The 15586-nt window shown below is 42.8% G+C and overlaps 1 protein-coding gene across 1 annotated transcript in view; it reads right to left on the bottom strand.

The window, feature by feature from the left end:
• Positions 1-14649, bottom strand: part of fbn1 (fibrillin 1) — a 245076-nt gene extending 230427 nt beyond the window's left edge. Inside the window, exons 1-2 of the mRNA XM_062963593.1 lie at positions 14512-14649; positions 14099-14425 (exon numbers count right to left, since the gene is read on the bottom strand). Of these exons, the coding sequence (XP_062819663.1) occupies positions 14099-14301 (203 nt within the window). The 5' untranslated portion in view covers positions 14302-14425; positions 14512-14649. The remainder of the gene's footprint in view (positions 1-14098; positions 14426-14511) is intronic.
• Between the last annotated feature and the right edge of the window lie 937 nt (positions 14650-15586).

Raw genomic sequence — 15586 nt, 5'->3', positions numbered from 1 at the left:
GCCAAAGCAATACCTATTGATCTACTCACATTTGCATGTTTTCGAACTGCTAGGTTGGCAGAAGCTTGGGCTAACAGCAGGAACTCATCCCGCTCCCCGGATTCGAACTGCTGACCTTTCAGCAGCTCAGCAGTTTAACCCACTGCATCATCAGGGGACACCGGGCACAGTATATATACATATATATTAATATATATATATATATATATATATATATATATTAGTAATCCAAACATTCTGGTTCTCCAAATCCAGCACAGACACCTAACAGTAAGTGTCTACAGTATTTGGTTATTCACAGAAGTAAGTTTTTTTAACATATATATATATATATATATATATATATATATATATATATTGCTCATGCTCTTAGAACTTCTGGAGATACCTGGCATGAACACAAGATGACGTTTTGACATATTACTCACTGACAAATAGCTGTCAAGCTAAAAGGTGCACATTTTGGTGTGTTTTTTTGCTCTCCACGCATTGCTCCATATCCAGAAGGCGCCTCGCCATCCAGTTCTCCTTGGGTACATTGCAATGGCATCCAACCAGGTGCACCGACTAGCCAGAAGCAGTACGAAAGAGCATTTGAGAGATTTCTTTTATTTTTTTCCAGGCTAAACCAATATTTACCAGTATGGTAAGCCTGGCTTTCTACAGCAGGCATTTAGTGGTAAATATTGGTGGGAAATGAAGAAACCCATAAGCCTGAATTATAAATGGGGATATTAGAGGACACCACGGAGATATTCAAGAGTCCGGCCCTTAAGAAAACAAGTGGGATTTCAACCACAGAAGTGAGAGGGTTGCCCTTCCCGATCTTCCCACAGAAGTGAAAGGAGAGAAGTGGACTTCAAGCCACATTTCGTAAGTCGGAAACAGCAGGACAAGATACTGGCAGCTGAGAAGGGCAAGATGTAATCTGTTTTCTTAAGTGAATGAAGTTTAATACTTTTCAGGCATTATAAAGATTTGTATTTTCAAAAATAAAATGGGGAGGGATCCAAGATATTTAACCACTGGAATTGGTGCAATTTTTGCTTGGCTGCTATATACGGTGCTATGCTATTTATGCTGGGTAGTTCTATAACAAATGTTATGTGTTTATCTTAAAGTTTTAAAATAGTTTGGTTCCTGCTATGTATTTCAATTCTGTAACTTGTATTGTTTTTATGCATATGTCAATTGTTGTTTTTAGGGCTTTGTCCCCATGTAAGCCACTCTGAGTCCCCTTGGGGAGATGGAGGTGGGATATAAGAAATATATTATTATTATTATTATTATTATTATTATTATTATTATTATTATTATTATTATATAGCCACATTGAGGTGGGAGGGGGAAGTCTTGTGTTCTGCTACTCTGAAGACTGGGGCTGGATCGACACTGCCATATAACCCAGTTTCAGAATTGAGATATAAGAAATTTATTATTATTATTATTATTATTATTATTATTATATAGCCACATTGAGGTGGGAGGGGGAAGTCTTGTGTTCTGCTGCTCTGAAGACTGGAGCTGGATCTACACTGCCATATAATCCAGTTTCAGAATTGAGATATAAGAAAATTATTATTATTATTATTATTATTATTATTATTATTATAGCCACATTCAGGTGGGAGGGGGAAGTCTTGTGTTCTGCTGCTCTGAAGACTAGAGCTGGATCTACACTGCCATATAATCCAGTTTCAGAATTGAGATATAAGAAAATAATAATAATAATAATAATAATAATAATTATTATTATTATTATTATTATATAGCCATGTTGAGGTGGGAGGGGGGAGGTCTTGTGTTCTGCTGCTCTGAAGACTGGGGCTGGATCTACACTGCCATATAATCCAGTTTCAGAATTGAGATTGACTGCTTTGAACTGGATTATATGAGTCTACATGGCCATATGATTGGGACCATGGTGGCGCAGCAAGTTAAACTGCTGACATGCGGAACTTGCTGACCGAAAGGTCAGCAGTACGAATCTGCGGAGCAGGGTGAGCTCCCATCGTTAGCCCCAGCTTCTGCCACCCTAGCAGTTTGAAAACATACAAATGTGAGTAGTAATAATAATAATAATAATAATAATAATAATAATAATAATAATTTATTTGTTTGACCAGTCATATGACCATTTCAAAGTGCAACATAAATAAAAACAAGGCAAAAAGGATGGGAGGACAGGCAGCTACAAATGTGAGTAGATCAATAGGTACTGCTCAGGTGGGAAAGTAACAATGCTCCATGCAGTCATGCCAGCCACATGACTTAGGAGGTGTCTGCAGACAACGCTGGCTCTTCGAGTTAGAAATGGAGATGAGCACCAACCCACAGAGTCAGACTCAACTTTTACCTTTGCATTGCCATATTATCCAATGCAATGCATTTAATCTGCATTCCAAAACTGGATTATACGGCAATGTAGATGGGGCCTGGGGCCTACCATTTCAGAAAGTGGAGGTTTAATTGTGAAGCAACGAAGTTACATTTTAAAAGGAACCCAACAACTGAAATTAATGTTGCATTGCTCCAGTAATACTGTTTCTTGTCATTTTCAAGCGTTACTGTTATTTAAGGGGCATTTAGACAGGAAACTGTTTCCAAATGGTTATTGTCTTAACAATTCTTTTCTGCCTCCCAAACAAAATGTAACAGCAAGTCCTGTTGTGGTAACAAGCAGTACAACAAGTAACATGGTGTGTGAGTGAGGGGTTTTAATGCCCCTTAAATGTTTCAAGGGACTCTTCTGCTCATAAGCCTGAAAAGTCGGCTCAGGAAACGTTCCCAAAACAGACGGAGGCTTTGCTGCTCTCCTCTCCCCGCCCCGCAGGCCGGCCTGCCGCTCTTTCTCTCCAAACTACAGTTACATGAAAACAAAAGTCTCCCAGCATCTGCTAATGATTTATACTGTAATTCTTAGGTCTCGGAATATATTTCTACTCCGGAGAAGAATGAAAACTCAGGGGGAAAAAAATTAAAAAAAGCGTATCCCTCTTCTTACAGAATTTGAACCCTCCCTTTCCATCCTGCCAAAGCACAGAGGAATTAAGTACACCCTCCAAACTTTCTCCCATTGAAATGGGTGAGACGTTGGAACTGTCATATCTGGTTGAAGGGCAACCTGTATTATCTTCTGTTTTTGATTCTTTTGGGCCTAAATCCAAGGCCCTTCCACACAGCCATATAACCCAAAATATCAAAGCAGGAAATCCCACAATATATGCTTCAAACTGGGTTATCTGAGTCCACACTGCCATAAATTTCAGTTCAAAGTGGATATTGTGGGATTTCCTGCCTTGATATTCTGGGTTATATGGCTGTGTGGAAGGGCCCTGAGATATATGGCAGTGTGGACTCAAATAACCCAATTCAAAGCGGATATTGTGGGATTTTCTGCCTTGATATTCTGGGTTATATGGCTGTGTGGAAGGGCCCAGGAATATATGGCAGTGTGGACTCAAATAACCCAATTCAAAGCAGATATTGTGGGATTTTCTGCCTTGATATTCTGGGTTATATGACTGTGTGGAAGGGCCCTGAGATATATGGCAGTGTGGACTCAAATAACCCAATTCAAAGCGGATATTGTGAGATTTCCTGCCTTGATATCCTGGGTTATATGGCTGTGTGGAAGGGCCCAGGGATATATGGCAGTGTGGACTCAAATAACCCAATTCAAAGCGGATATTGTGGGATTTTCTGCCTTGATATTCTGGGTTATATGGCTGTGTGGAAGGGCCCAGGAATATATGGCAGTGTGAACTCAAATAACCCAATTCAAAGCGGATATTGTGGGATTTCCTGCCTTGATATTCTGGGTTATATGGCTGTGTAGAAGGGCCCAGGAATACATGGCAGTGTGGACTCAATAACCCAATTCAAAGCGGATATTGTGAGATTTCCTGCCTTGATATTCTGGGTTATATGGCTGTGTGGAAGGGCCCAGGGATATATGGCAGTGTGGACTCAAATAACCCAATTCAAAGCGGATATTGTGAGATTTCCTGCCTTGACATCCTGGGTTATATGGCTGTGTGGAAGGGCCCAGGAATATATGGCAGTGTGGACTCAAATAACCCAATTCAAAGTGGATATTGTGGGATTTCCTGCCTTGATATTCTGGGTTATATGGCTGTGTAGAAGGGCCCCTAGTTGCTAGTCCCAATGGCAGCTCCATTGCATGCATCTGTGAATGGTAACTCAGCATGTATGTAAATAATAATAGTAAGTTTATTTTTATATCCTGCCCCATCTGCCCGAAGGGACTCGGGGCAGCTCACATAGGGCCAAGCCCAACAACATACAATAAAATACAACAGTATAAAATACAATATAAAATACATAACAGTCACAGCAGATCAGTAACACAGCTTCAACAGAGTGAAAAAGCATGGCCATTAAAAGAGGCGATAACATGGCGCTTTAGTCCATAGTATTGGTTAACAGGTAATTTCAATTGTTCAGAGAATTAGAATTACTTCTAATTCAACGTGTTTACACTCATGGTGGCTAGTAATTGGATTTAGGTCACTGTCTTGAATGTTTCCAAGTTGCTTTTCTCATGAAGGCCTCTTCAACACAGCTGCATAAGATCCACTTTGAACTGGATTGTATGGCAGTGTGGACTCAGACGATCCACTTCAAAGCAGATATTGCGGATTATCTGCCTTGATATTCTGGGTTATAGGACTGTGTAGAAAAGCCCTTAGATTAACATAAAACACACAAAAACGTTGTGTTGAATTAGCATTGAATAGCCTTGCAGCCAAGAGGAAGGAGTGTTGTTATTTATTTACTGTCCTGATTTTAGAGTTTTTAAAATACTGGTAGCCAGATTTTGTTCATTTTCATGGTTTCCTCCTTTCTGTTGAAACTGTCCACAATGGCTTCTCTATGTAGGAATAATAATAATCATCATAATTTTATTTTTATCCCTGCCACCATCTCTCCGAAGGGACTCGGGGCGGCTTACACGGGGCCAAGCCCAAGCATAACAGACATAATAAAACACATTAAGTTAAAAAAGTCAATAAAAACATATTAGTAACAAATCAATAAAACATGGATTGGATAAAAACACGAAAAACGCATAAAAATAACTAGGTCATAAAGTGCATATATAAAGAATGCACTTTATGGAAGCAGCCAAGCTTTGATGCTGCAAGGCTATTCAATGCTAATCAAGGTGATCAATTGCAACATTCACACATGCCTCCAATAGACATTAGTTCTCTCTCTCACCCTGGACATTCCAAAGATATATATACCTCACTTGCCTAAGGAAAGGTAAAGGTTTTCCCCTGACATTGAGTACAGTTGTGTCCGACTCTGGGGGGTTGGTGCTCATCTCCATTTCTAAGCCAAAGAGCCGGCGTTGTTCGTAGACACCTCCAAGGACATGTGTCTGGTATGACTGCATGGAGTGCCGTTACCGGAGCGGTACCTATTGATCTACTCACATTTGCATGTTTTCAAACCGCTAGGTTGGCAGAAGCTGGGGCTAACACCCCGCTCTCTGGATTCGAACCTGTGACCTTTGGGTGTGCAAGTTCAGCAGCTCATCGCTTTAACACACTGTGCCACCGGGGGCTCCCAACTTGCCTAGTTTCCAATAAACCTCACAACCTCTGAAGATGCCTGTCATAGATGTGGGTCAAATGTCAGGAGAGAATGCTTCTGGAACATGGACATCCAGCCTAGAAAACTCACAGCAACTCAGTGTATTTTTGTTCAGTGATAGGGAGGGAGGGTAGCCATTTGTCAACAAGAAAATGCTACAGTAGAGTCTCACTTATCCAAGCCTCGCTCATCCAAGCTTCTGGATAATCCAAGCCATTTTTGTAGTCAATGTTTTCAATATATCATGATATTTTGGTGTTAAATTCGTAAATATAATAATTACAACATAACATTACTGCGCATTGAACTGCTTTTTCTGTCAATTTTTTTGTAAAACATGATACTTTGGTGCTTAATTTGTAAAATCATAACCTAATTTGATGTTTAATAGGCTTTTCCTTAATCCCTCCTTATTATCCAAGATATTCGCTTATCCAAACTTCTGCCGGCCCGTTTAGCTTGGATAAGTGAGATTCTACTGTATCTGCAAATGAGTCTGTCTGTGCAAAGTAGGGGTTTCATGAGTCTTTGAGGAGGCAATTGAACTCAATGGGATGAAAGTCCTGATCTAAGAGAATTGCAAAGCAAGAGGATAACAATTCAAGAATTCATATGAAATATCACAACACAAAGGTAGCAAAAAAAGCTCTATTACTCTGCATAGCAGTTTCATAAGTTAAAACCAAATTGAGGTGAACAACACTGTATTTTATAATGCGTTTTATGAATGTCTTATGTAGGTTATTTTTTTAACTGATTTATAGTGTATTGTACAGTTTTTATATGTGTGTTTTATCGTAAGCTGCCCTGAGTCCCCTGTTGGGTGAGAAGGGCAGGATATAAATATTGTAATAAATAAATACAGTAGAGTCTCACTTATCCAAGCTAAACAGGCCGGCAGAAGCTTGGATAAGTGAATATCTTGGATAATAAGGAGGGATTAAGGAAAAGCCTATTAAACATCAAATTAGGTTATGATTTTACAAATAAAGCACCAGAACATCATGTTAGACAACAAATTTGACAGAAAAAGTAGTTCAATACGCAGGAATGTTATGTTGTAATTACAGTAGAGTCTCACTTATCCAAGCTAAACGGGCCGGCAGAAGCTTGGATAAGCGAATATCTTGGATAATAAGGAGGGATTAAGGAAAAGCCTATTAAACATCAAATTAGGTTATGATTTTACAAATAAAGCACCAAAACTTCATGTTATACAACAAATTTGACAGAAAAGGTAGTTCAATACGCAGTAATGTTATGTTGTAATTACTGTATTTACGAATTTAGCACCAAAATATCACGATATATCGAAAACATTGACTACAAAAATGGCTTGGATAAGTGAGGCTTGGATAAGTGAGGCTCTACTATACATAAATACATAAATACCTCTTGTACTCATTGCATGCCTATGTCAATGATAAACTACTGCCAAAGTTGTTTGTATTGATCAACAAAGTGTTGTCCAGAAGACAGGAATTGATATTCAAAGCAAAACACTGAATACCTCCCATATATAATAGCTAGCCACATATTTACTAAGTAGCAAAATTAAGGTTTTATAACTGTAATCAAACAAAAGTATCCTGTCTAGTCTGGACTCTTGTCTAGCCAGACACTCAGCTTTTACTTCATGTATGTAGTACATACATTCAAAATCTCGCTTCGCTTCCTCTCCACACACACTCTCTTCTTCTCTCTGCAAAAAGGCCAACTCAGGACAAGGCAACAGCCAGCTCCGCTTGGAGTGTGCTTGTCAAATTTGCACAAAAAGTCATAATTAGCACCTGCAGTTGCTCTGCGGGAACAAACTTCTGACTTCTGGCATTGCTAATAAACGGTCATAAGTCAATACTTCTGATTTCCCCCCCTTTCCAAATGTGAAACAAACAAGCTGTACGGCTCCCCAAAGTTAATATATCCAACCTGTCCTTAAAGGACAGATGCTCCATATATAAACCAAGCTACAGCACAACCACATGCATGTCTACTCAGAATAGAGCCCCAACAAGTTAACTTGACTCGGTTCCCAAATACTTCTGCGCAGGATTGCAGCTTTAGAGTTCACAGCAGGAAGCAAGAAGAAAAATTAACCAAACAAGATGCACCATGCCAAATCTGCTGGTAAAGACAAATCTACAGCTGGCTCCAGCAAGCAATGCCAGACATAGTCTGAAAAGGGGGGGAAACTATCCCAAGATAATGAATAAATATGGAGAGTAAAAAATCATTCCTAAACCAAAATTCTAGCACCATACATGTAAAAGTCGTCTTGCATGGCATGGACTATAGAAAGATGTTTTTACAGACCATGCCTACAATATATAACTAAACTACACAACTAGAGATAGAAAAGTAGAGACTTGGTACACCTTTAGGGTTGCACCAAGGCTTTAGCACCTCTGGGAAATCTGAAAGATTTGTGTTAAGATAATTTTATATCACTGCCCACACTGCCCACACCAGCAGATCAATCACACGTGCACACACAACATGCATATGTGTGCACACAAAACAAATGGTGCCTCCATCCTCAGGACTGTATTTGTAGCCTTGGCTGTTTTTAGAATCCGACTGTGTGCATCCAACTGCAAGGACAGGAGGGTGACTGAATGCAAATGGTAAGAGAAGGTGGTATGGCTTAGCAATCTTCCAACCATACCTCACAACTTCTGAGGGTGCCTGCCACAGATGTGGGCGAAACGTCAAGAGAGAAAACTTCTGGAACATGGGCATCCAGCCTGAAAGACTCACAGCAACCCAATCTTCCAATCATCCAGCTTCCAGACCATTTCTCCCCAAATCACCCACTAAGCATTTACACTGGGTATAATGGTTTAGCGTTGGACAAAGATAATAATAATAATATAATAATAATAAAGACTTGGAGCCCCGGTGGCGAAGTGCGTTAAAGCGCTGAGCTGCTGAACTTGCAGACTGAAAGGTCCAAGGTTCAAACCCCGGGAGCGGCATGAGTGGCTGCTGTTAGCTCCAGCTCCTGCCAACCTAGCAGTTCGAACACATGCCAATGTGAGTAGATCAATAGGTACCGCTCCGGCGGGAAGGTAACAGTGCTCCATGCAGTCATGCCAGCCACATGACCTTGGAGGTGTCCACGGACAACGCCGGCTCTTCAGCTTAGAAATGGAGATGAGCACCAACCCCCAGAGTCAGACATGACTGGACTTAATGTCAGGGGAAAACCTTTACCTTTACCTTAATAAAGACTCTGGCAGAAACCAGTACAGGTGGTCCCGGTGGTGATCGGCACATTGGATGCCGTCCCAAAAGATCTCAGCCAGCATTTGGAAACAATAGACATTGACAAAATTACAATCTGCCAATTGCAAAAGGCCACCCTACTGGGATCTGCACGCATCATCCGAAAATACATCACACTTGGGAAGTGTTCGACTTGTGATTTTGTGATATGAAATCCAGCATATCTATCTTGTTTGCTGTGTCATACAACGTCGTTGTGTCAATAATAATAATAATAATAATACTTTGTTTACATTCTGCCCTTTCTCCCCGGAAAGACTCAGGGTGGATTCCAAATATAAAAGACAAACATTCAATGCCCCAAAACAACAATACACCCATAATAACGAAAATTGACAACACAACATATAAAAACAAATTATGACTTAACAACTAAAATTAAACTAAAAACGCAACCTGTTATATAAGACAAAAAACAAAATATCAAACCATCGGGTGAGCCTGGTTTGACTCTGAACTATTACAATCTACTGGGAGCCCTTGGGAAAGTCCTAGTCTCTAGGAATCAAAACCATCTCAAAAGCCTCGTGATGGGGTTGGCACAAGCTAGAAACGACTGGTAGCCACACAACGACAATAGCAACCACCACAAATTACCAAGTCACTAAAAACTACAAGGTTCAGAGACTCGCCTGAGATATTTTTGCTGCCCAACCTAATGAATAATAATACACTTTATTTCTATTCCGCTCTATCCCCGTGAGGGGACTCGGAGCGGATTACAATATACACAGATAGGTAAACATTCAATGCCTTAATACAGTGAAATAACAGTGACATACAAATACACAGGACAAAGGTAAAGGCTTCCCTTTTCATCTTCCTCTTTCTGGAGGTGGTGCTCAACTCTGGCCATGGGGAGGTGCTCTTGTTCCATTTCCAAGCCGAGGAGCCTGTTGTCCGTAGACACCTCCTGGCTGTGTTGCCGGCATGGCTGCATGGGCACCTTTATTACCTTCCCACCAAAGCGGTACCTATTGATCTACTCACATTTGCATGTTTTCGAACTGCTAAGTTGGCAGGAGCTAGGGCTAACAGCAGGAGTTTACCCCAACCTGCGGCTTTGAACTGCCAACCTTTAGGTCAGCAGATTAAACAGTTCAATGATTTAATTCATTGTGCCACTGGATCACAGGACCGGGCTGTGGCGCAGGCTGGAAAGCAAGCCAGCTGCAACAAATCAACAAATCACTCTGACCAAGAGGTCATGAGTTTGAGGCCAGCCCGGTGCCTGCGTCTTGTCTCTGTCTCTGTTCTATGTCATGGCATTGAATGTTTGCCTTTTTTTTAAAGAATTTTATTAAATTTTTTATACTACATCGAAAGAGTGAGAACAACCAAGGTATAGAAAAGTAGGGAAAAGAGAGAAAGATAAAAGTCTACAATCTACAAAAATATACCCACACACAAAAAAAAAATGACTTCCATTCCATCTTCTTGGATAATATTTTCTTATTATGCAATAATATTTTTTCTTGCTAAGGAGAAAAAAAAATGTTTGCCTTTATGTGTGCAATGTGATCTGCCCTGAGTCCCCTTTGGGGTGAGAAGGGCGGAATATAAATGCTGTAAATAAATAAATAAATAAATACTCTCAATATTTTTTGCATAAAACATAACTGAAATATAGCAGTTGGACCTTAGTTTAACACCAGCCATGAGTCCCCCATCATGCCTGAAAGCAGACATGGAGTGGGTGATGCAAAGTAAGGCTCAGAAGGAACAGCCATTGCAGCTCCTTTTGGCTTGTTAGCTTGAAGTCCTTGCCTCGTTCTGCCTAAATGATGGGGTTGGCTCAAAGGAAGTTTGGACCTGAGGCTTTCTGCCTGAGAAGCATGTGACCTGCGCTCCCTTAATCCCTGACATTTGGGAACCGCTCTGAAGTTACTCAGCAGGAAACAGTACCTGCTCTGATCCCTGGCTCCTTTAACCTTGCTGGCTTATGCTTCTGAAAGCCAGTGGTTTGAGCATCAGAATAATGACTCCAGAAGCAAGAATCCCTCCAATTGCCCATGGAAATTGAGCTCAAACTCTCTCAGCTTCAGGAGAAATGAAAGTCAAACTTCTTCTGAGCTAAGGAAAACCTTTGATAGGTTTGCTGTAGGGTCACCATAAGTCAGAAGCAACTTGGATGCACATCACAGCAAGAGAGATGTTAATATATCATAATGGAGTCCTATGCTGCAAGAAATCATTCTCCACTGTATTTCTGGAGGGTTGGAGACCACATGGGCCATCCATTCCAATCCCCTCCCATGCAGGAAAAGCACAATCAAAGCACCCTGGACAGATGGCCATCCAGTCCCTGTTTAAAAGCTTCCAAGGAAGGACTCCGAAGCAGAGCGTTCCACTGCTGAACAGCTCTTACAGTGAGGACTTCACATTCTAGCCTCCTCTTGTCAGAAAGAAAGAGAGGGTCCAGGGATGTGGGGAAAGAAAAACATTTTACCAGAACCATAGATTTGGAAGTAGACCCCAAGGCTGATCCAGTCCAACCCTCTTCTGCCTGGCAGGAAAGTACAGTGAAAGCCCTCCTGACAGATGGTCTATAGACAAAGAAAACCTCCAAAGAAGGCACCTGGAGGCAATATGTTCCACTGTTGAACAAGTCTAAACCCTCAGGATATCCTTCCTAATTTTGGTGCAATTTCTTTCCCTGCAACTTGAACCCATTGCTCTGTGTCCTGGTTTTCAGAGCAGCAAGTTTGGCCCCCTCCCTCCTGGATGTGACATCCATTCAAATATTGATGTCAGCCTTCTCCTCTCCAAGCTAGACAGACTGATTCAGGCTATGGGTCAACTTGAGCTCTCCAGGTGTTTTGGATTTCAAACCCTTTTGGTACTAATGTTGGAGAGTGGTCCCTGGTCAAGTGGCCTCTAGGCAAAAAAAGGCTGAGCCAAAGCTTTGTAGAGCTCTTGTTCAACCATTTCAAAGCTCCCTGCTTGGCCGATGATGGCACGATCGTCAGCATACGTGAAACTCCCTGTCCCTTCTGGCAGTGACTGGTCTTTAGTGTAAATGTCAAACATCGATGATACCCTGCCACATGCACAATGGAGGACCTTCTAATAGCAACACCAGACCCTGGTCAAGCGGTCCCTGGTCAAAAAAGAGCTCCTGTTCAACCATTTCAAAGCTCCCTGCTTGGGTGGTGATGGCACGATCATCAGCATAAATTAAACCCTCCTATCCCTTCTGGCAGTGGCTGGTACTTAGTGTACAGTAAATATTAAACATCAATGATACCCTGCCACATGCACAATAGAGGAGAGTTGCTACTCAACCACTTTAAAAACTCCTGGCTTGGGCGGTGATGGCACGATCGTCCCCAATGATACCCTGCCACATGCACAATGGAGGAGAGTTGCTACTCAACCACTTTAAAAACTCCCGGCTTGGGCGGTGATGGCACCCTGTCCCTTCTGGCAGTGACTGGTCATTAGTGTAAATGTTAAATATTGATGATACCCTGCCACATGCACAATAGAAAAGAGTTCCTATTGAACCATTTCAAAGCTCTCTGCTTGTGCAGTGATGGCAAGATCATCAGCATAGATGAAACTCCCTGTCCCTTCCAGCAGTGACTGGTCATTAGTATAAATGTTAAACATCGATGATACTCTGCTACATGCACAATGGAGGAGAGCTCCTGTTCAACCGTTTCAAAACTCCCTGCTTGGACAGTGATGGCACGATCATCAGCATAGATTGAACTCTCTGTCCCTTCTGGCAGTGGTCATTAGTGTAAATGTTAAACATCGATGATACCCTGCCACATGCACATTGGAGGACCTTCTAATAGCAACACCAGACCCTGGTCAAAAAAGGGTTAAGAACCACTGCCCTAAAGCTTTGGAGAGTTTCTGTTCAACCATTTCAAAACTCTCTGCTTGGGCGGTGATGGCACGAACGTCAGCATAGATGAAACTCCCTGTCCCTTCTGGCAGTGGCTGGTCATTCGTGTAAACGTTAAACATCGATGATACTCTGCTACATGCACAATGGAGGAGAGCTCCTGTTCAACTGTTTCAAAACTCCCTGCTTGGACGGTGATGGCACGATCATCAGCATAGATTGAACTCTCTGTCCCTTCTGGCAGTGACTGGTCATTAGTGTAAACGTTAAACATCGAAGACACCCTGCCACATGCACAATGGAGGAGAGTTGCTACCCAACCACTTTAAAAACTCCCTGCTTGGACAGTGATGGCATGATCGTCAGCATAGATGAAACCGTCCTGTCCCTTCTGGCAGTGGTCATTAGTGTAAATGTTAAACATCAATGATACCCTGCCACATGCACAATGGAGGACCTTCTAATGGCAACACCAGACCCTGGTCAAGTGTTGCCTGGTCAAAAAAGAGCTTCTGTTCAGCCATTTCAAAGCTCTCTGCCTGGGCAGTGATGGCACGATCATCAGCATAGATGAAGCTCTTTGTCCCTTCCGGCAGTGGTCATTAGTGTAAACGTTAAACATTAATGATACCCTGCCACATGCATAATGGAGAACCTTCTCATAGCAACACCAGACCCTGGTCAAGTGTTGCCTGGTCAAAAAAGAGCTCCTGTTCAACCATTTCAAAGCTCTCTGCCTGGGCAGTGATGGCACGATCACCAGCATAGATGAAACTCTTTGCCCCTTCTGGCAGTGGTCATTAGTATAAATGTTAAACATCAATGATACTCTGCTACATGCACAATGGAGGAGAGCTCCTGTTCAACCGTTTCAAAACTCCCTGCTTGGACGGTGATGGCACGATCATCAGCATAGATTGAACTCTCTGTCCCTTCTGGTAGTAGCTGGTTATTAGTGTAAATGTTAAACATTAATGATACCCTGCCACATGCACAATGGAGGACCTTCTAATGGCAACACCAGACCCTGGTCAAGTGTTGCCTGGTCAAAAAAGAGCTCCTGTTCAACCATTTCAAAGCTCTCTGCCTGGGCAGTGATGGCACGATCATCAGCATAGATGAAACTCTTTGTCCCTTCTGGCAGTGGTCATTAGTGTAGATGTTAAACATCAATGATACCCTGCCACATGCACAATGGAGGACCTTCTCATAGCACTCCAAGTGGCCAGCTACTGGTCAAAAGACATTGCGTATAATGCCAAGTTTTGAACTTTGTGCTAAATACATTACAAGTGTGACACGAGAAACGAAACCACCCCGTGGGCGCAGACTCACCCCTTGAGCGCGTCGTGGCCCACGGCGCCCCCGGCCTGCCCCCTCCTCTTGGCCCGGCTGGCCCGGCTGGGGCTGCTCTCCTTGCTTGGCACAGTCAGCTCCACGCGACCCTCGAGGGGAGAGGGCCCTTCTCCCGTGGAAGAAGAGGAGGAGGAGAAGGCGAGCAGCAGCGCCGTCAAGCCCAGCGCCAGCCGCAGCAGCATCGTCTGGTCCCTCGTTGTGGCTCACTTGCTTTCCAACCTTTCCTTTGCTTTCAGCAGCCTCCTTCTCCTCCAATCTCCTCCCCGCCTCGCACTCTCCTCCTTCCTTGCTGTCTTCCCGGCTGAGCTGTAAGGGGAGAAAGGAAAGGGGACCGTTAGACAGAGAGGCTCATCCTGCTCCCCACAGATATGGGAAAAAGGAGGGCTACCCACTGGAGGCTGGGGAAGAGCTGCTCCTCTGAGCTGAGCCACCACATCCAGAGCCTCCTGGGCTGCTGCTCCTTCTCCTCCTGCTGCCTGCCCAACTCTCCTCCTCTCCTCTTCCTTCCCTCTCTCTCTCTCTCTTTCCCTCCTCCTTTTCCCCTCCTCCTTTCCCCCTCCTTCCTCGCCCACTGCTTTCTTCTCTCCCCCCATAACTCCTTTTTTCCTCCTCCTCTCTCTCTCTCGCGAGAAAAAAGTTGACCAAGACTTGAAGCTTCAGTTTCCAAGTCAAGTCTCCAAAGGTGCTGCAAGACCCCTTGGAGGACTGTCACTGAACAAAGCTCTATTTTTTTCCTCCCCCTTTCCAGGCCCCAAACCTTCCCTTTTTAGTTTTTTGTGCACTTGTATCCCTACAGTGAGTTTTAAAGTCCCTTCCAACTTCATAATTCTATGTATGCTTTTGTATCTTTTCTCCCAGTCCCACCTGTGTGCCATTCCCCTTGATCATGAAGCTTCTCAGCAACTACAGCTGTTACAGTTTTGTCCAAAATTGGGGGACTTGGACTTTTGTTGTTTTTTTGGTGCTCAGTAGTTTATTTATTTATTCATTAGACTTGTATACGGCTACTCCCAGTTTGGCTCGGAGCGGTTTACAGAAATAGATTAAAACAATACACTTAGCTTTAAGATAACAATAAAACAATAAAAACAACAATAAAAACAGACATAGCTCCGGATTTTTCACCCATCGAAAGCTTGTCGGAAGAGCAAGGTTTTGCAGACTTTCCAAAAGGCAAGTAGGTCTTGGATAGTTCGAGTTTCAACTGGCAAAGCATTCCATAAATGAGGGGCTACAATCGAGAAGGCTCTCTGCCTAGTAGAAGACAAATGATAAGTCCATATGTTAGGGACTTCAAGCAAATTTTGGTCTCCGGACCGAAGTAATCTCTAGGGTTGGTAGGGGGATAAGCGGGCCCTCAGGTACGCCAGCCCCAAACCATGTAAGGCAGGGGTCCCCAAACTAAGGCCCGGGAGCCGGATGCGGCCCTCCAAGGTCATTTACCTGCCCCCCCGCCCTCAATTGACA

Source organism: Anolis carolinensis, unplaced genomic scaffold (assembly GCF_035594765.1).
Source record: "Anolis carolinensis isolate JA03-04 unplaced genomic scaffold, rAnoCar3.1.pri scaffold_11, whole genome shotgun sequence".
Taxonomy (NCBI): Eukaryota; Metazoa; Chordata; class Lepidosauria; order Squamata; family Dactyloidae; genus Anolis; species Anolis carolinensis.
The sequence above is the reverse complement of the archived record's forward strand: the minus strand, read 5'-3'. Positions and strand labels throughout refer to the sequence as shown.